We start from the raw sequence: 21,303 nt of genomic DNA, 5'->3' as shown, positions 1-21,303 counted from the left end.
ATTGCTACTTTGGAGAGAAAATGCTATTTTTTGTCAATAAAAGACCATATTTGGGGTACAAAATTAAATAATTGGTAAATAATGTGAAGATTTGGGGAAAAAACTGGCAAAAGTGGGAAAAGATGAAATATTTGGGTCAAAAATGGGTTTAATGTAAAAAATTCCCCTATGTTGGGTCCAAATGGCAATTTTAGGTTGAAAAGTGCTCATATTTAAGGAAAAATAGGTGAAAAGGTTCAATTTGGGGGCACAAAGTGACAATTTTAGGCACACAAAGGCCAAATTTGGGGGGAAAATTGTCATAAATAGGACATTAATGTGAAGATATGGGCAAAAATGGATCAAACTTTGGAGAAGAGTTAAAATATTTGGGTAGAAAGTGGAAAATTCCCCAACTTTAGGTCAAAAATTACCAGAATTGGGTCAAAACCCTGGAAAATTGTGAAAAACAGCCCAAATTTGCCGAGAACCTCAGTAGAATGAGGAAGCGCCGGGTTTTTGTGACCACTCGTGTCACCATAAGTAGCACCCCAACCACCAGCAGCACCACGGTGACACAGCGGGGAGCAATTCTCCCTCAATCAGAACAGCTGTCTCCCCTCACCCTGCGCATTTGGGTCAAAATTGGTCAAAAAAGGGAAAGGAAGAGCAGATGTGGGTCCAAATTGTCCCCAAACTCCAAAATTATTCAAGATCAGGGAAAAAATTGGCCCAAGGAACAAAAGGAACCCCAGATTTGGGTCAAAGTGGACCAGAAGAAGCCAAAGGAAGAGCAGGTTTGGGTCATGATGGACTGGTTGACCCAAAGCTTGGTGAGATCTGGGTCCAAAGTGACCAGAGAAGCCACGGGAAGAGCAGCTTTGGGGGCAAAAAAGGAGGTGAGGAGGCCAAGTTCTTCTCCCCTGGAGCAAAGCTGCCCACGCCCCCGCTCAGGGTGGGTGTGGAAGCCTCCAGAAAGGGGAAGAGGGACCAAGCTGGGGCTGGACTCCTGGGAAAGGCCCCCGGAGCCCAGGCAGAAGCAGAGCTGTATCACCATGTCACCACCTGGATCACCGTGTCATCTACTAACCCAACCAGTACCAGCTACAGTGACACAGTGACACAGGGGGGGACAAAATCCCCCCTCAGTCAGTGCAGCCACATCCCCTCACCCTGCAGATTGGGGTCCAAATTGGGTCAAGGAACCAACGAAATACCAAATTTGGGTCAAACTTGAGAAGAAGATCCAAACACCACATTTGGGTCAAAATTGGCTCAAGGAACCAAAGTTTGTCATGATTTGGGTTAAAATTGGGTCAAGAAACCAAAGGAACAGTAGAATTTTTGTCAGAATTGGGCCAAGTAGAGCCAAATGTGGGGAAAATGTGGGGATTTGGGGGAAAAGTAGGGAATTTTTGGGAAAATAGATCTGGGGGAAAGCGTGAGGATTTTGGGGAAGATATGAGGATTTGGGGGAATTCCTGGTTCCTCAGGCACGAAGAACATCGTGGAGCAACCAGAGGTGAAGCTGGATGAGTCATGGCTGGGATTACGTGAAGAATTTGGGTGAAATTCGAAAAGTCTTGGGTTTTGTGCTTGGAATGAGACCTGGATTTTTGTGCCAGGACACCAAGGAGATGCCGGGAGATGGGGACGGAGCGATGAGTTAGTGACCACCATCACCACCACAATCTCTGGCACAGCAGTAGGTGGCCGTGTCATCGTCATTGACTGATGATGCGTATTGGGTGTGGAAACCATCTCCAGCCCCTTCCCAGGGAATCCCCAACGCCCCGGGGTCTTTGATGGTTGGATCAAGAGTTGAACCTGTTGACCCTTATGCTGGCCACTGGCCTCCAGCTTTGACCAGTTCCCTCCAACCTCAACCCTTTTCACCGCAAAACTCAACTGGTCACCCCAACCCTCGGCCCTTGGAGTGACGCCTGGCCCAGCTTTGCGTTCTCCCCTGAGCTCGGGCTGCTTCAGGCCCGGCCATAACCAGATTTACCCCAATCTTGACGACAAATGGTTGACGTTGGGCCAGGGACAGAGAAGATCGAGGCCGAGGGGTCAGGGGACTCAGGCCACACGATCAAGTGGTTGGTGGTCAGTGGTGCGGCCAGGATTTTCCAAAGGGGAGATGGGGACACGAGGACGGGGCCGGGGGTACCAATATCATAACCACCAGCATGACCAGTAGCAGCTCTGGCACAGTAGTAGGTGGCCGTGTCACCGTCCCTGAGGCTGTTCATCTGCAGCGTCACCGTGCTCTGGGAGTTGTCCCTGGAGATGCTGAACCAGCCCTTGACTGATGGCGCGTAGTCAGGGATGAAACTAAAGCTGTCAATACTTGCGACATATTCAAGCCCCTTCCCGGGTGCCTGGCGCACCCATCCCATCCAGTTGCTCCAGAAGTCGAAGCCAGAGCCCTTGCAGAGGAGGCGCAGGGACCCCCCGGGTGTCTGGAGGCCCCTCCGGACTCCACCAGCGTCACGGCCACCCGCAGCCCTGGGGAAGGAGGAAGGACACCAGTGAGTCGCCCGCTCCCACCACCACCATCATCATCATCATCTCCATCACCACGTCCTCACCACCCCCTCGTTACCTGAGAGGGCGACGAGGAAGAGGAGGATGGGGGAGGCCCAGTGGGTGCCCATGGTGATGGGTGGTGGGTTTGGGGAGGGGGGTGATGGCACCATGACAGGGGTCAGGGGTTTCTTATAGGGCGGAGGGGTGGGGGGTGATTTGCATAACGAGGTGGGGCAGAGGAGGAGGGGGGGCCTCTTTACTGACACTTCCCGTGGGTATCTGAGCGCACCCATGAGGTGATTTGTTTTGTCTTTAATAATTAGTTCTCCAGGGTATAAGGCATGTAGAAAAATTAATTAATTAGTTATTTAATTAGTTTATTAATTGATTAAGAGTGTCTGGTCCCAGGTGTTCACTCAAAACATGGGGTGAATTAATTAATTAGAAGGTCTCCAGGGAAGCTGAAGCATCTGTAGGATTTAATTACTTAATGATGGGGAGATGGGTGACAGAAAGCAATTGGGAAATCTGTTAATTAAGTAATTATAGAAGGTCTCTGGGGGCCCCATGGCAGATGCATGTTGAAAACAGGTAAGAAAGCTTTTAATTAAGAAAGAAATTATAGAGGGTCTCTAGGAGGCCCATATCACATGCATGGCAAAAGTAATGATAAATCCATTAATTAATTCATTAAAAGGGGTCTCTGGGGGAGCCTGTTAATTAATTATAGGAAATGGCTGGAGGACCCCAGCAGAAAATTAAGAAATTTGGGGTGGAATGAGTGAATATGAAGGATTTGGGGGGGGGGGAAATAGGAGATTTTGGGGGAATTAGAGGGAATTGGGGGGGAATGAGGGAATTGGGGGGAACCATAGAGGATTTGGGGGAATTACGATGGAATTTGTTTGAAATAAGGGAATTTGTATGGAAATGAGGGAAGATGGGGGAAATGAGGGAATTCAGGGAATAGAAGGGATTTGGGAAGGAAATCAGGGAATTTTCGGGTGAAATTAGAGAATTTGGTGTAATAAGGAAATTTTTGGGAAAAATGAGATAATTTGGGGCAATAAAGGGAATTTTGGGGAAAAATGGGGGATTTGTGAGGGAAATGAGGGAATTTTGGAGACAAATAAGGCATCTATGTTGAAGTAAGGGAATTTTGGCAAAAGATGTGGGGATTTGGGGTATAATTAGGGAATTTGGGAGGAAAATTAAGGTTTTAGGAGGAGTCATGACGATTTGGTGGAAGATACAAGGATTTGGGGGAATTCCCAGTTCCTCAGGTGTGGAGAACTTCCTGGAACAACCAGAGGTGAAGCTGGATGAGTCATGGCTGGGATTCCGGGAAGAATTTGGGTGAAATTCCGAAGATTTTGGGTTTTGTGCTTGGAATGACACCTGGATCTTTATGCCAGGACACCAAGGAGATGCTGGGAGGTGGGGACATGGCGATAGGGTGGTGACCACCATCGCCACGACCACCACCATCTCTGGCTCAGTAGTAGGTGGCCGTATCATCATCCTTCAATGATGATGTGTATTGGGCATCACAACCATCTCCAGCCCCTTCCTGGGAATCCCCAACGCCCCGGGGTCTTTGATGGTTGGATCAAGAGTGGAACCAGTTGATACATCTCTTGGCCACTGACCTCCAGCATTGACCAGTTCCCTCCAACCTCAACCCTTTTCAACCCAACACTCAATCAACCACCCCAACCATCAACTGGTCACCACAACCTTCAGCCCTTGGAGCAAAGTCTCACTGGGCTTTGCCGTTCTGCCCCCAGCTTGGGCGGATTCGGGCCAAGCGCTGACCATGTTTGGCTCCATGTGGCCAATGGCCAAGGGCTGGGTAAAGGGCTCAAGGGGTTGCTGGGAACCACAGGCAGGTTCTGAGCAACAGTGGGAGAGATTTGAGCTGAAAAAATCTTTTTTTGTGTCAAAAAGTGTTGATAATGGGCCAGAATTGTTCTCCAGGGAGGCGGGGACATGGTGATGGGGTCAGGGCCACCAGCACCAGTAAAAGCACGATGAAGAAAACCACCAGCAGGAGCTCTGGCGCAGTAGTAGGTGGCTGTGTCACCGTCCCTGAGGCTGTTCATCTGCAGCGTCACCGTGCTCTGGGAGTTGTCCCTGGTGATGGTGAACTGGCCCTTGACCGATGGCGCGTAGTCGGTGAAACTACCACTGCTGTAAATACTCCCGACGTATTCAAGCCCCTTCCCGGGTGCCTGGCGCACCCATCCCATTTGGAAGCTGTCGAAGGTGAAGCCAGAGCCCTTGCAGAGGATGCGCAGGGACCCCCCGGGTGTCTGGCGGCCCCTCCGGACTCCACCAGCGTCACGGCCGCCCGCAGCCCTGGGGAAGGAGGAAGGACACCAGTGAGTCGCCCGCTCCCACCATCATCATCATCATCATCATCATCATCATCATCATCATCATCAATCTCCATTGCCACGTCCTCACCACCCCCTCGTTACCTGGGAGGGCGACGAGGAAGAGGAGGATGGGGGAGGCCCAGCGGATGCCCATGGGGATGGGTGGTGTGTTTGGGGAGGGGGGGTGATGTCGCCACGTTGGGGTCGGGGGATTCTTATAGGGTGGAGGGGTGGGGGTGATTTACATAATGAGGCCAGGTGGATGTGGAGGCAGATTGGGGCTCATTACCTCGCCTTGGTAATTGCCCCCTATCGTGGCACAGGGAGGGGCAGGGACTGGGGGATGGGGTTCCAGTCAGTTCCTCCCAAATTCTTTTCCTTCTTAGCTGGAGGGGGGGAATTCTGTACCCCCTTCCCCTGCGGCACCGTGGGGTCCCACCCACGGCAGACAGACCTCCACCAACTTCTGCAGCCTGAGTCCTCTCTGTCAGGGAGTCATCTCCACACCACGGGCCTCAGCGCAGCTCCTTCCATGGGGTGCTGACCTTGGGGCCCAGACTGCTCCAGCCTGGTCCCCCCCAGAGTCACAAGTCCCCAGAAAACCTGCTGCGGGGTGGGTCGGTCTCTGCACAGGCTGTAGATGGTCTCTGCTCCCCGTCCTTATCCATGGGCTGCGAGGGGACACCCGCTGCACCATGGGCTTCTCCACGGGCTGCAGGGGAATCTCTCTCTCTGGTAACCTGTAGAGCCCCATTCTTCTCCCCCTCCTCCTTCTACCCTGGCCTTGGTGTCCATATGGCTCCTCACACCTCCTCACCCCCTTCTCTGGGGGCAAAATGCAGCTGCCTGCCGGGTCTTTTTCTACCAAACTGTGATTCCCAGAGGTGATGTGACCATCGCTGATGGGCTCAGCCTTGGTCAGCAGCTAATTTGGCCTTGAGTTGGCCGATGTTTACAGTCCCTATCCCTAACCTTAAGCTGAGGGCCAATGGTCAAGGATTTTCCAAAGGGCCCAAGGGGTTGGTGGGCAACACAAGAAATTTGAACTAAAGTGGGTAAGATTTGGGCCAAAAATACTCAAGGATGGGTGAAAAAGTGTCAATAATGGGCCAGAATTTTTCAGCAGGGAGGTGGGGACACAGGTGTGGGGTCAGGGCCACTAACAGTACTGCCAGTAGCAGTTTTGGCACAGTAGTAGGTGGCCGTGCCACCGTCCCTGAGGCTGTTCATCTGCAGCGTCACTGTGCTCTGGAAGTTGTCCCTGGAGATGTTGAACTGGCCTTTGACTGATGATGTGTAGGCTCTGCCACTACCAACACTGTTAATACTCCCAACGTACTCGAGTCCCTTCCTGGGTGCATGGTGAGCCCAAACCATGGCATAGCTGCTGAAGGTGAAGCCAGAGCCCTTGCAGAGGAGGTGCAGGGTCCCCCTGGGTGTCTGGAGGCCCCTCCGGACTTGCAGAGCATCACAGCAGCCCACAGACCTTGGTACAACATTCATGACCAAGCTCAGTGGTTCAAGGCCTGACCCCTCCTCTCACACTCCCCGCCTCATTATGCAAATCACCCCCCATCCCTCTGCCATATACAAACCCCCTGACCCCATCATGGCACCATCACCCCCCTCCCCAAACCCACCACCCATCACCATGGGCACACACTGGGCATCCCCCATCCTCCTCTTCCTCGCCGCCCTCCCAGGAAACGAGGGGGTGGTGAGGACGTGGCGGTGGAGATGATGATGATGATGATGATGATGATGATGATGATGATGATGATGATGATGATGATGATGATGATGATGATGATGATGGTGGGAGCGGGCGACTCACTGGTGTCCTTCCTCCTTCCCCAGGGCTGCGGGCGGCCGTGATGCTGGTGGAGTCCAGAGGGGCCTCCAGACACCCGGGGGGTCCCTGCGCCTCCTCTGCAAGGCCTCTGGCTTCACCTTCAGCAGCTACAGCATGGGATGGATTCGCCAGGCACCTGGGAAGGGGCTGGAGCGTGTCGCGGGTATGAGCAAGGATGGGAGCAGCACAGTCTACGTGTCATCAGTCAAGGGCCGGTTCAGCATCTCCAGGGACAACTCCCAGAGCACGGTGACGCTGCAGATGAACAGCCTCAGGGACGGTGACACGGCCACCTACTACTGCGCCAAAACTGATTATGGTGGTAATAATCTTGGTTGCCCCGACCCCATCCTCCTGTCCCCATCTCCTCTAAGGACAATCCTGGGCCAACCACTGACTGTTTCTGCTCCAACAAGAGTTTCTGGCCACACGGTGATGGGGTGGATAAATTCCACCCAAGGGGTGGGTGAAAACCCCCCTGAGTTGGGGCAACACGGCCATGGTCGGGCCCGAAGCAGCCCAAGCTCAGAACAGCACAGCCAGGTGAGATGCCCAGCCCATCAGGCGACTCACGGGGGGCTGTCATGGCACTCAGCCTGGAATGGCCCTGAGGCCCCATCTCAGCAGAGACAGCCCCTGGGGAGCTGTGTCCAGAGCTCAGACAGGAGCTGTCCTGCACAACCAGGCTGAATGGGGAACCCAAACCTGGGCTGAGCCCTGGGATTCCTCCAGCAAACAATATGCCCTGAGCCCCAACCCAGCCACTATCCAGCTGCCTGGCAGTGAGATAAAGGCAGCCAGGGGGTCTGCAGTGCGGAGGGATGCAGCAGATAGGGCATGAGATAAGGGGGATGACTGCTAATGACAGACATGGGCGGTGGCATTGTCCCCTGAGACACAGTCCTGCCCAGTGACACCGACATCAGCCAAACAATGAAATAAAACCCCCTTGGATTCAGTCTGAGATGGGGGAGCCACTTCTCCAGCTCTGTGGGGAGACTCCGCCCCCTTGGCCAGGATTGCTGGAGACTCTTCTCCCTTGGCTGGAAGGCTGGAGACAGTAGTGGACCCCATCTGGCCCCATTGACTTCTGTGTCTCTAACTGGCCAAGCAGGTAACTCATCATTTCCTCCTGACCTATGGGAGCTTTGTTCTCCTTCCCCTCCCTGTCAGCCCCTTCCTGAGGTTGAGCACTCAGGGAATAGCAATCTGATTCCCAGGGGGAGGTAACAAGACACTCCTGCCCTCCCAGACTTGTTATGCAGATTACCCCCCACCCCTCTGCCCTAGGAGGAGCCCCAACCCCGTCGTGGTGCCATCACCCCCTACCCAAACCCACCACCCATCACCATGGGCACCCGCTGGGCCTCCTCCATCCTCCTCTTCCTCAGCATCCCAGCTGTGACCAGCTCCCTGCAACCTCAACCCTCCTCAGCCCAAACATCAACCGGTCAGCAAATCCTCAGCCCTTTGAGTGATGCCCTGCCTGGCTTTGCCGGTCTGCCCCCAGCTCGGGCTACTCCGGGCCAAGCGCTGACCAAGTTTGACTCCATGTGGCCAATGGCCAAGGGTTGGGTTAAGGGTTCAAAGGGTTGCTGATAACCACAGGCAGGTTCTGAACAACAGTGGATGAGAATTTGGCTGAAAATACCCAGAATGGGTCAGAAAGTGTTGATAATGGGCCAGAAATGTTCTCCAGGGAGGTGGGGACATGGTGATGGGGTCAGAGCCACCAGCACCAGTAACAGAAGGAAGAAAAAAAACAGCAGCAGCAGCTCTGGCGCAGTAGTAGGTGGCCGTGTCACCGTCCCTGAGGCTGTTCATCTGCAGCGTCACCGTGCTCTGGGAGTTGTCCCTGGAGATGCTGAACCGGCCCCGGACAGATGGCGCGTATCCAGTGCCGCTACCAGTGCTGCCAATGCCCGCCACGTACTCCAGACCCTTCCCAGGTGCTTGACGCATCCATCCCATGCCAGTGTCACTGAAGGTGAAGCCAGAGCCCTTGCAGAGGAGGCGCAGGGACCCCCTGGGTGTCTGGAGGCCCCTCCGGACTCCACCAGCGTCACGGCCGCCCGCAGCCCTGGGGAAGGAGGAAGGACACCAGTGAGTCACCCGCTCCCACCACCATCATCATCATCATCATCATCATCATCATCATCATCATCATCATCATCATCATCATCATCATCATCATCATCATCATCATCATCTCCATCGCCACGTCCTCACCACCCCCTTGTTACCTGGGAGGGTGACGAGGGAGAGGAGGATGGTGGAGGCCCAACAGGTGCCCATGGTGATGGGTGGTGGGTTTGGGGAGGGGGGTGATGGTGCCATGACGGTTTCGGGGGGTTCTTAAAAGGCAGAGGGGTGATTTGCATAACGAGGTGGGGATGGCGGACGTGGCTCGTTACATCCCCCTGGGTATGAAAGTTATGAAAGAATGTGAAAATTTTAAAATATTTTGAAAATTGTACAGCTTTTTTTAAAAATCTGGAAATGTTTTGAATTTTAAGAAATTTTTTCCAAAAATTTATCTTTTGACCCCAAAAAATTGTTGGGGAGGGAAGTGCCAGTTGTGAATCATAGTAGTTATCCTGGTCGTATTGATCATTGTGGTACTGGAGCAGTTGTCACCATCTCCTCCGGTAAGTCCTTGTCACCATCATCTCGCCGGGACCAATTTTAACCTTTTTAGCCGCAAAATTTCACCATCCCCGGGCGGGGGTGCATGGGGGAGGTGACAAGAGTCAACTGCACAACACCAGAATTCTACCCTTGAGGCTGTCGTTGAGTCAAAATGTGGGGACTCCACCAGCATCACGGCCGCCCGCAGCCCTGGGGAAGGAGGAAGGACACCAGTGAGTCGCCCGCTCCCGCCATCATCACCCTCCATGTCCTTGTCCTCGTCCTTCAAGGGGAGCAAGTCTGGGCCGAGCCTTTGCCGTGGCTCCAGGGGTCAAAGTTTGGGGTGATAAGTTGGGGTTTGTGGGCAAGTCCGACTGGGCGACACTCTAAACCCACCCTAACTACAATCACCCAAAATTCACCAACATTCCCCAAATTCTCTCCAAAAATCAAATTTCTCACCTCAAAATGCAATTTCCCTTCTCCCCCCAAAAACCCCACATTTTCACCCAGCAACGGCCTCAAGGGTGGAATTTTGGGGATGGGGTGTCGACCCTCGTCACCTCCCCCACACTTCCCTGCGCTGGCATGGTGAAATTTTGGGGCAAAAAAGGCCAAAATTAGTCCCAGGGAGATGATGGTGACGAGGACTTACTGGAGAAGACGGTGACGACGGCTCCTGTGCCCCAATGATTAATACCATCAGGAATACTACTATGTTTCACACCCGGTAATTTCCCACACACACAATTTTTTGGGGTCAAAAAGATAAATTTAGGGAAAAAACCTAAAAATTCAAAACATTTCCATATTTTTAAAAACATTTATTTAAAATATGAGGGTGAACCGGCCCTTGAACAAGGACATGTAGCTGGTGTAACTACCATTGTTGCTAATACTTGCGACGTCCTCCAGCCCCTTCCCAGGTGCCTGATGTGCCCAATACATGTGGGTGCTGCTAAAGGTGAAGCCAGACCCCTTGCAGAGTAGGCACAGGGACCACCCTGGGTGTCTGGAGACCCCTCTGGACTCCACCAGCCTCACCCCTAATTTACCCCCAAATTCTCTTAATTTTTTCCTAAATTCCTTAATTATCGTCTAAAGTTCCTGAATTTACCCAAAATTCCTTCATATTTTCCTCAAATTCCTCCATTTCCCCAAAAAATTTTCATTCATATACCTCCAAAATCCTCTAATTTTTCCAGCTGTGACGCTGGTGGACTCCGGAGGGTCTTTGTGGCACCCCTGGGGTCCCTGCGCCACCTCTGTAAGGGCTCTGGCTTCACCTTCAGCAGCTTTGGCATGATGTGGGTGCCACAAGCACCCAAGAAGGGACTGGAGTTGGTGGTGGGGACTGGCAGCACCGGAGGCATCACCGAGTATGTGTCCTCTGTCATGGGCCGGTTCAGCATCTCCAGGGACAACTCCCAGAGCACAGTGACGCTGCAGATGAACAGCCTCAGGGACGGTGACACGGCCACCTACAACTGCACCAGATCTAGTTATAGTTATGGTGGTGCTGTTGCCGAGGTCCAGACCCCATCCCCGTGTCCACACCAGACTAGGGAACAAGTTTGGCTCATTCTCAGACTTTTCTGACCCATTTTTGACTGTTTCTAGCCCAAATCTCCCCCAGTTTCCTTCAGAAGACAACTGTGGGGCCTACCGACCCCTTGAGGCCTTTGTCCAGCCCTTGGCCATTGGCCTCCAGCTGTAAACGTTTCCCTGCAACATGAATGTTCTTCATCCCAACCCTTCAACTGGTCCCCTCAACATTCAACTGGTTCCCCCAACACTCAACTGGTCACCCCAACCCTTGTCCCTTGGGCCCCTGTCCCAGGCCGGTTGCCAAGGGCTGAGGCTGAGGAGAACCGGGCGCCATTGGGCCAGGGAGGGAGAAGATGGAGGCTGAGGGGTGGGGGGAACAGGCTCAGGGGACTCAGGCCACACGCTTGAGGCCGAAACCACACCAATTACCACCAGCACCACCAGTAGTACCACCAGCACTTTTGGTGCAGTAGTAGGTGGCCGTGTCACCGTCCCTGAGGCTGTTCATCTGCAGCGTCACCGTGCTCTGGCAGTTGTCCCTGGAGATGCTGAACTGGCCCTGGACCGAGGACGCATAGCCGGCGCTGCCACCAGTGTTAATATATGCAACGAACTTGAGCCCCTTGCCCGGCACCTGGCGAGCCCAGGACATGTCAGTGTTGCTGAAGTCAAAGCCAGAGCCCTTGCAGAGGAGGCGCAGGGACCCCCCAGGTGTCTGGAGGCCCCTCCGGACTCCACCAGCGTCACGGCCACCCGCAGCCCTGGGGAAGGAGGAAGGACACCAGTGAGTTGCCCGCTCCCACCACCATCATCATCATCATCATCATCATCATCATCATCATCATCATCTCCATCGCCACGTCCTCACCACCCCCTTGTTACCTGGGAGGGCGACGAGGAAGAGGAGGATGGGGGAGGCCCAGCGGGTGCCCATGGTGATGTGTGGTGGGTTTGGGGAGGGGGTGATGGCACCACAAAAGTTTCAGGGAGTTATTATAGGGCAGAGGGGTGGGAGGTGAATTGCATAATGACGTGGGGAGGGAATGAGGTCAAATGCCCAGCAAGTCACTCGCTCACACCCCTTTTCAGCTGAAAATGGGAGCAAACAGCTCTCAGGAGGGTCAGGATCCAAGCTCAGGACAGAGGGATCACTCTGCAATTAGTGCAACAAGCAAAACAGACTCAGCACAGAATAAAGGAAAGAAAAGGGATTTATTACACTACAACTATACCCCCAGTGACACCAGAGTCAGGTGATGAGAAGTGTGGCCAGGTCTTAAAGCACCTTCCCCCACCCCTCCCTTCTTAGCAGACTGCACTTTAGTCTTTAGTTTACCCACTTCTTCCCCACATTGTGTCATGGGGAGTGGCAGGGACTGGGGGATCGGGTTCCAGTCAGTTCCTCCCAACTTCTTTTCCTTCTTAGCTGGAGGGGGGGAATTCTGCACCCCCTTCCCCTGCGGCACCGTGGGGTCCCACCCATGGCAGACAGACCTCCACCAACTTCTGCAGCCTGAGTCCTCTCTGTCAGGGAGTCATCTCCTCACCACGGGCCTCAGCGCGGCTCCTTCCATGGGGTGCTGACCTTGGGGCCCAGACTGCTCCAGCCTGGTCCCCCCCAGAGTCACAAGTCCCCAGCAAACCTGCTGCGGGCTGGGTCGGTCTCTGCACAGGCTGTAGATGGTCTCTGCTCCCCGTCCTTATCCATGGGCTGCGAGGGGACACCCGCTGCACCATGGGCTTCTCCACGGGCTGCAGGGGAATCTCTCTCTCTGGTATCCTGTAGGGCTCCATTCTTCCCCCGTTCCTCTTTCTTCCATGGCCTTGGTGTCCATATGGCTCCTCACACCTTCTCACCCCTTTCTCTGGGGGCACAAACCATTTGCTTTCGGGTTTTTCCCCCTTAAATGTGGTTCTCAGAGGCGCTGTGACCATCGCTGATGGGCTCGGCCTTGGTCAGCAGCGACTCCGGCCTTGAACTGGCCGATGTTGCTCTGTGGGGCTGCAGAGAGCTTCTGGCTGCTCCCTGCAGCAGCCCTTTGCTGCAGCCCCTGTTCTCTCCCAGCACCCAGCGACCCAGAACTGGGACAGAGCTGGAGGAGGCCGAGCTGGGGGCAGGATGGCAAAGTCTTGGGCGACATGTCGCTCCAAGGCCCGAGGGTTGGGGTGACAAATTGGGGCTTGGGGTGACCAGATTAGTGTTGGGGTGACCAGTTGAGGGTTGGGTGGAAGGGTCATGTCTGGGTCCTTTGACAGTTCCCCTCATGTCTCGTCCGTGTTTGCCCCAAACCCCAACTGATAACCCCAAAATTTGACCCCTGGAGCCATGGGAAAGGCTCAGCCCATGGACACGGAGGGTGATAGTGGGACAAGTACTTAGTTACACTGAGGTCAGTGTAACTAATTAATTAATTTTTCAGCAAACCCACCACCCATCACCATGGGCACACACTGGGCCTCTGCCATCCTCCTCTTCCTCAGCGCCCATATTCCCTGAAATTCCCTCGTTTCCTCCCAAAATTCCCTAATAATACTCCTGACGTACTTGAGCCCCTTCCTGGGCACATGGGGAGCCCAAACCATGTTATAGCTGCTGAAGGTGGAGTCAGAGCCCTTGCAGAGGAGGCGCAGGGGCCCCCTGGGTGTCTGGAGGCCCCTCTGGAATCAAACAGCCTCACAGCAGCCCAGAGCCCTTGGGACAACATTCAGGTCCGAGCTCAGAGGTTCAAGGCCTCCCTCCTCCTCGCACCCTCCCCACCTCATTATGCAAATCACCCCCCACCCCTCCGCCCTATAAGAAACTCCCCGACCCCATCGTGGCGCCATCACCCCCCTCCCCAAACCCACCACCCATTACCATGGGCACCCGCTGGGCCTCCACCATCCTCCTCTTCCTCGTCGCCCTCCCAGGTAATGAGGGGGTGGTGAGGACGTGGAGATGGAGATCATGATGATGATGATGATGATGATGATGATGATGATGATGGTGGGAGCGGGTGAGTCACTGGTGTCCGTCCTCCTTCCCCAGGGCTGCGGGCGGCCGTGACGCTGGTGGAGTCCGGAGGGGCTTCCAGACACCCGGGGGGTCCCTGACCCTCCTCTGCAAGGGCTCTGGCTTAACCTCCAGCAGCTATGACATGGTTTGGGCTCACCAGGCGCCCGGGAAGGGGCTGGAATTCGTCGCGGGTATTTACAGCAGTGGTGGTTACACCAACTACGTGCCGTCGTTCAAGGGCCGGTTGAGCATCTCCAGGCACAACTCCCAGAGCACGGTGACGCTGCAGATGAACAGCCTCAGGGACGGTGACACGGCCACCTACGTGGGACACCTCAGGGACGTGGGGACACAGGGACGGGGTCGGGGTCACCCAACCAGTACCAGAAGCAGTTTTGGTGCAGTAGTAGGTGGCCATGTCACCGTCCCTGAGGCTGTTCATCTGCAGCGTCACCGTGCTCTGGGAGTTGTCCCTGGAGATGCTGAACCGGCCCTTGACTGACGGTGCGTAGCTGGTCCAACCACCATTGTAGCCAATAGCTGCGACGTACTCGAGCCCCTTCCCGTGTGCCTGGCGAGCCCAAGACATGCCAGTGTTGCTGACGTCAAAGCCAGAGCCCTTGCAGAGGAGGTGCAGGGACACCCCGGGTGTCTGGAGGCCCCTCCGGACTCCACCAGCGTCACGGCCGCCCGCAGCCCTGGGGAAGGAGGAAGGACACCAGTGAGTCGCCCACTCCCACCACCACCATCATCATCATCATCATCATCATCATCATCATCATCACCATCATCATCATCATCTCCATCGCCACGTCCTCACCACGCCCTCGTTACCTGGGAGGGCGACGAGGAAGAGGAGGATGGGGTAAGCCCAGTGGGTGCCCGTGGTGATGGGTGGTGGGTTTGGGGAGGGGGGTGATGGTGCCATGATGGGGTAAGGGGATTCTTATAGGGCAGAGGGGTGGGGGGTGATTTGCATAACGAGGCAGGTAGAGAGGGTTGGGAGGCCAAATGCCCAACAAGCCGCTCGCTCACAACCCTTTTGAGCCAAAAATGGGAGCAAACAGCTCTCAGGAGGGTCAGGATCCAAGCTAAGGACAGAGGGATCACTCTGCAATTAGTGCAAAGAGCAAAACAGACTAAAGGAAAGAAAAGGGATTTATTACACTACAACTACACCCCCAGTGACAACAGAGTCAGGTGATGAGAAGCACAGACAGGTCATAAAGCACCTTCCCCCACCCCTCCCTTCCTAGAAGACTGCACTTTATACACGACTTTACCCCCTTCTTCCCCCTGTCATGGCACAGGGAGGGGCAGGGACTGGGGGTTCTCATCTCCCACAGTCAGCACAGACCACAGGAGAGGAAAAGTCAAAGCAAAGACTCTGCCTGGCAGGAAAAGGCTTCCTTGATGTTGTTCCTCAAAGTTCCTTCTCTCAGGGATCAGCTGGAGCTGGGAGCAAAGCTGACCCAGGCAGCACCTTCTTCCAGCAGAAGGACATTATGTTGCTCTTCCCTGGGTCACATCTCCAGCCCACAGCTGCTATCTACATCCCTGTGGAAAGCCCACGAGCCAGGCTGAGTGCTGACCCCAGCAGCAGCAGAGTCCCTGCCCCAGCACACAGCCCCCAGGGGTGCAGGGACGGGGTCGGGGCCACCATCATTATTATAACTACCATCAGCTACAGTATCAGCTCTGGCGCAGTAGTAGGTGGCCATGTCACTGTCCCTGAGGCTGTTCATCTGCAGCATCACCGTGCTCTGGGAGTTGTCCCTGGAGATGCTGAACCGGCCCTTGAACGACGGCGTGTACCATGTGCCGCTACCATCCTTGTTAATCCTTGCAACCCACTCCAGCCCCTTCCCGGGCGCCTGGCGCACCCATCCCATTTGGACGCTGCTGAAGTCGAAGCCAGAGCCCTTGCAGAGGAGGCGCAGGGACCCCCCGGGTGTCTGGAGGCCCCTCCGGACTCCACCAGCGTCACGACCGCCCGCAGCCCTGGGGAAGGAGGAAGGACACCAGTGAGTCGCCCGCTCCCACCACCACCATCATCATCATCATCATCATCATCATCATCATCATCATCATCATCATCATCATCATCATCATCATCTCCATCGCCACGTCCTCACCACCACCTCATTACCTGGGAGGGCGATGAGGAAGAGGAGGATGGGGGAGGCCCTGTGGGTGCCCATGGTGATGGGTGGTGGCTTTTGGAAGGGGGGAGATGGCACCACGGTGGGGTCAGCTGCTTCTTACAAAGTGGAAGGGTGGCGGTGATTTGCATAAGGAGGTAAGGCGGGTGTGGGGTGAGGGGGTGGCTCATTACCTCTTCCTGGGTATCAGATTGCTAACGAGCACACCCACTTGTTTTTTGTTTGGCTTAATTGACGTGTGGAAAACAGACTCTATAACTCGAAAGTTATAAAGTAGGTGTGTTTATTCAGCGCTGGGTGCACGGGGCATCTCTCCACCACAAGCGTGCACCCCTACACAGCAAGCTGTTTGTGTATTTATACAATTTAATAATGAATATTCATTTAACACCTATACATATTAATTACCTGTACCCGCCTACCCTCGCCTCGTATGCTAATTAGTTTATCATCTTTCACGCTTGTGCAGATCCTTCAAAAAGTGATGGGCCTGGGTGTCTGGTGGTCCATGGGATGAAGGCCCCGAGTCTTCCTCACGATGTACTTTTCAACTCCCTTGCCTGGAACGCCAGAATCTTGCCAACCTGCAGTGTTCTTATCCGTTTGGACTAATTTATGTCCCTATAGGGAGACCTATGGATGTATTCCAGCTATCTGTTCCCTCATTAGCAAAGAGATAATTGACATCTCTGTGATGGATGTTATCCTGTTCCCATTCTGTCTCCTGAATCCTGAATTCCTACAGCTGTTTCCTACCAAATCTACCTCCCTGCAAGCCAGTTCCTGTGCGTCTCCCTATCTGTTTCTTTAAGCTACATAATTACATGACTTAAATCTTGTGAGCTATTCCTATTTCTATATGCCCACCCCCCCCATATCAATATCTTAATTGCATTTGACGTGCAGCTGCCTTTGGTCTATAGGGACTCCCTATAATTAGGTAATTAACTGATTTCTTCATTACTTTCAGTGTTTGTCTGCTGTGGACACCATATAGATCCCCTTTTATTACTTAATTAACTGATTTCTTAATTACTTTTTCTGTGCATCTGATCTGGGCACCCTTGATACCCCCTTTAATGATTTAATTAGCTTATTTCTTGATTGATTTCCACCCTGCCTCCCCCCATAATGAATTACTTATCCTGCACAGCTGCCATGTCTTCCTTGGAGATTTTAAAACTAATTAATTGATTTCTTGTTTTGACCACACAACTGAGACCAGAGCCTCATAATTAATTAATTAGTTAATTGATGAATTTCTCCCAGAACCTCATGCCCTTGAGAACTAATTAAGTCAAAACAAAGTAAGTGGGTGCGCTTGTTGGCGATCTGATACCCAGGGAGAGGTAACAAGCCACCCCCTCACCCCCCACACTCCTCATTATGCAAATAACCCCCCACCCCTCCACCATATAAGAACCCCCTGACACTGTCATGGTGCCATCACCCCCCTCCCCAAACCCACCAACCATCACCATGGGCACCAGCTGGGCCTCCCCCATCTTCTTCTTCCTCGTCGCCCTCCCAGGTAACCAGGGGGTGGTGAGGACGTGGAGATGGAAATGATGATGATGATGATGATGATGATGATGATGATGATGATGATGATGATGATGATGATGGTGGGAGCGGGCGACTCACTGGTGTCCTTCCTCCTTCCCCAGGGCTGCGGGTGGCCATGACGCTGGTGGAGTCCAGAGGGGCCTCCAGATACCCGGGGGGTCCCTGCGCCTTCTCTGCAAGGGTTCTGGCTTCGACTTCAGCGACACTGGCATGGGATGGATGCGCCAGGTGCCTGGGAAGACCTTTGAATACGTCACGAGTATCACCAGCAGTGGTGGCACGGAGTACACGCCTTAAGTCAAGGGCCAGTTCAGCATCTCCAGGGACAACTCCCAGAGCACGGTGACGCTGCAGATGAACAGCCTCAGGGACGGTGACACGGCCACCTACTACTGTGCCAAATCTGGTTATAGTTATGGTGCTGCTGTTCCTGTTGGCTGTGACCCCATCCCCTTGTCCCCACCTCTCCTCAAGACTATCCTGGGCCTACCTCCACCCATTTCTGCTCCAACAAGAGTTTCAGGCCACATGGTGACGGGTTGGAAAAAACTAACCAAGTTTTGGGCCAAAAACACTCCACATTTTTTTAACAGTGTCGAGTTTGGGCACAGAGCAGCCTGAGCTCAGGGCAGAATGGCTGAGTGAGATGTCGCTAAGAGGACCAAGGGTTGATCTTGAAGCCAATGGCCAAGGGTTGGGCACAAGGCTCAAGGGGTTTGTGGGCACCACAGGCAGGTTCAGAAAGAAACTGGTTGAGATTTGGAACAAAAAAACTTGTAGATGGGTTAAAAGAGGTTGATATTGGGGCAGAATTGTTCTCCAGGGAGGTGAGAACACATGGACGGGGGCGGGGCCACCAGCACAAGTAGGATTAGCTCTGGCGCAGTAGTAGGTGGCCGTGTCACCGTCCCTGAGGCTGTTCATCTGCAGCGTCACCGTGCTCTGGGAGTTGTCCCTGGAGATGCTGAACAGGCCCTGGTCCTACAGTGTGTATTGTCTGTCAACAGCAGTGCCAATCTGCACGACAACCTCCAGCCCCTTCCTGGGCACCTGGTGAGCCCGTCCCAGGCTGGTACTGCTGAAGGTGAAGCCAGAGCCCTTGCAGAGGAGGCGCAGGGACCCCCCCGGATTTCTGGAGACCCCTCTGGACTCCACCAGCATCATGGCCTCCCAGAGGCCTGGAGAAGGAGGAAGGACACCAGTGAGTCGCCTCATCTGACTTGCCAAAACTGCCACCTGTTTTACCCCAAACTCCTACCCATCACCCCAAACCTCAGCCCTTGGAACCACCTCTCAACGCAACCTTGTCAACTCAATAATCACCAGGTTCAGCGTAAACCACGACCCTTCTTCTCAGCCCCTGGACCTTGTGGCCTCAGTCCCTTGACCCTCTTGCCCCAAACCCCAACCCACATATCCCAAACTTTGACAGTTCCTGCTCCAACCCCCAGCAGTGTTGGCCCAGCCCTTGGCCAGGCACCCAAGGACTCAACCGCCTCCATCCCGCCCTGACCACCTGCCCCAGCACCGACCGATCGTGCTCCAGACCTCGACTGGCTTGGTCAAAACCTTGAATGTTTGGCCCAGGAGCAACCCTGGCACCACCCAGACCCTTCCTGAGCCCTGATCCCCCCAGAGCCAGACTTCCTCGCACCAAGGGCTGGGACGTGGCCGTGGAGGGCAAAGGTGGGAGCAGGCAACTCACTGGTGTCCTTCCTCCTTCCCCAGGGCTGTGGGCGGCCGTGATGCTGGTGGAGTCCGGAGGGGCCTCCAGACACCCGGGGGGTCCCTGCGCCTCCTCTGCAAGGGCTCTGGCTTTGATTTCAGCAGCACTGGAATGTTCTGGGTGTGCCAGGCGCCCAGGAAGGGGCTCAAATCCATCACAGGTATTAACTGGAATGGTGGTTGGTCCGGCTATTCCCCATCAGTCAAGGGCCAGTTCAGCATCTCCAGGGACAACTCACAGAGCATGGTGACGCTGCAGATGAACAGCCTCAGGGACGGTGACACGGCCACCTACTACTGTGCCAAAGCTGTTAGTAGTTATGCTCCTGCTGGTGGTGACCCCAACGCCATCCCCATGTCCCCACCTCCCTGGAGAACAATTTTGACCCATTATCAGCCTTTTCTAACCCATCTTTCAGTGTTTTGGACCTCAGCCCTTGCAGCGACACCTCACCCAGCTTTGCCATCCTGCCCCAGCTCGGCCTTCTCCAGCTCCCAGCACTGACCATGTTTCCCCGACCTTGAGTGTTCTGGGACCAACCCGTGCCCGTTTCTGCTCCAACCCCACCTGGGAGGGGACATCCCTGACCCCACTGCCCCAAACCTCCATCCTTCGGGGCCCAAAGCTCCAGGGTCAGAGTTGGGGCCAGGAGCCGTCAGGGCCTGGGGCAAACCTGTCCAGGCCAGAGCCAGAGAGGTGCCGGTGTGGGGGAGGAGCTGGGCTGTGGGGCAGGACCGTCCGGGGGGTTCTGGAAAAAATGGTCAGACGTGGTCAGGGGTTGGGCCAGACTGGTGACGGAGTCAGTGTGACCAAAACCAGCTGTGTGAGTTGGAAAAGGCAGTGAGAAGTGAGGGAACTCTTCTTTGAGGAAAACCCCTTCTGCTTCTCATGGAATGCCCTCATCATATCAGCACTGCGGGGCTGTCAGGAGGTACCAAATCCCCACTGCCAAGGCACTGCTGGGAGCAGCTCCTTCTCCCTCCCTGACAATGTCTCTGCTGCCTAGAGCTGTCCCTGCAGCTGCTGCTCTTTGCCCATGTCACCTCCTGCTCGGTGCTCACAGACCTCATCCAACCTGCCCTGTGCTCAGCTCTGCTCTGCAGACCCCTCCTGCCATCAGGGCACTGCCCTGGGAACCTCTGTGGGTGCAGGGCTCAGGAGATGCTCTGATGTGGACATTCTAGAGGGGAGAACTAAGTTCTCATCTCCCACAGTCAGCACAGCCCACAGGAGAGGAAAAGTCAAAGCAAAGACTCTGCCTGGCAGGAAAATGCTTCCTTGATGTTGTTCCTCAAAGTTCCTTCTCTCAGGGATCAGCTGGAGCTGGGAGCAAAGCTGACCCAGGCAGCACTTTTTTCCAGCAGAAGGACCTTATGCTGCTCTTCCCTGGGTCACATCTCCAGCCACAGCTGCTGTCTACATCCCTGTGGAAAGCCCACGAGCCAGGCTGAGTGCTGACCCCAGCAGCAGCAGAGTCCCTGCCCCAGCACCCAGCCCCCAGGGTGCAGGGACGGGGTCGGGGCCACCATCATTATTATAACTACCATCAGCTGCAGTATCAGCTCTGGCACAGTAGTAGGTGGCTGTGTCACTGTCCCTGAGGCTGTTCATCTGCAGCGTCACCGTGCTCTGGGAGTTGTCCCTGGAGATGCTGAACCGGCCCTTGAATGATGGCGTGTACCATGTGCCGCTACCATCCTTGTTAATCCTTGCAACCCACTCCAGCCCCTTCCCGGGCACCTGGCGCACCCATCCCATTCCAAAGCTGCTGAGGTCAAAGCCAGAGCCCTTGCAGAGGAGGCGCAGGGACCCCCCGGGTGTCTGGAGGCCCCTCCGGACTCCACCAGCGTCACGGCCGCCCGCAGCCCTGGGGAAGGAGGAAGGACACCAGTGAGTCGCCCACTCCCACCATCATCATCATCATCATCATCATCATCATC

General features: G+C 54.6%; 1 protein-coding gene across 1 annotated transcript in view; it reads left to right on the top strand.

The window, feature by feature from the left end:
- LOC311202995 (olfactory receptor 14A16-like) overlaps positions 1 to 17,934 on the top strand; it is a gene marked incomplete at its 3' end in the record, with an annotated part of 43,761 nt that extends 25,827 nt beyond the window's left edge. The window contains exon 2 of the mRNA XM_084277633.1: positions 17,818 to 17,934. Within this exon, the coding sequence (XP_084133759.1) occupies positions 17,818 to 17,934 (117 nt within the window). The remainder of the gene's footprint in view (positions 1 to 17,817) is intronic.
- Between the last annotated feature and the right edge of the window lie 3,369 nt (positions 17,935 to 21,303).

This window comes from Gallinula chloropus (genome assembly GCF_964237585.1).
Source record: "Gallinula chloropus genome assembly, chromosome: 34".
Taxonomy (NCBI): Eukaryota; Metazoa; Chordata; class Aves; order Gruiformes; family Rallidae; genus Gallinula; species Gallinula chloropus.
This window is presented reverse-complemented; position numbering and strand designations above follow the sequence as displayed.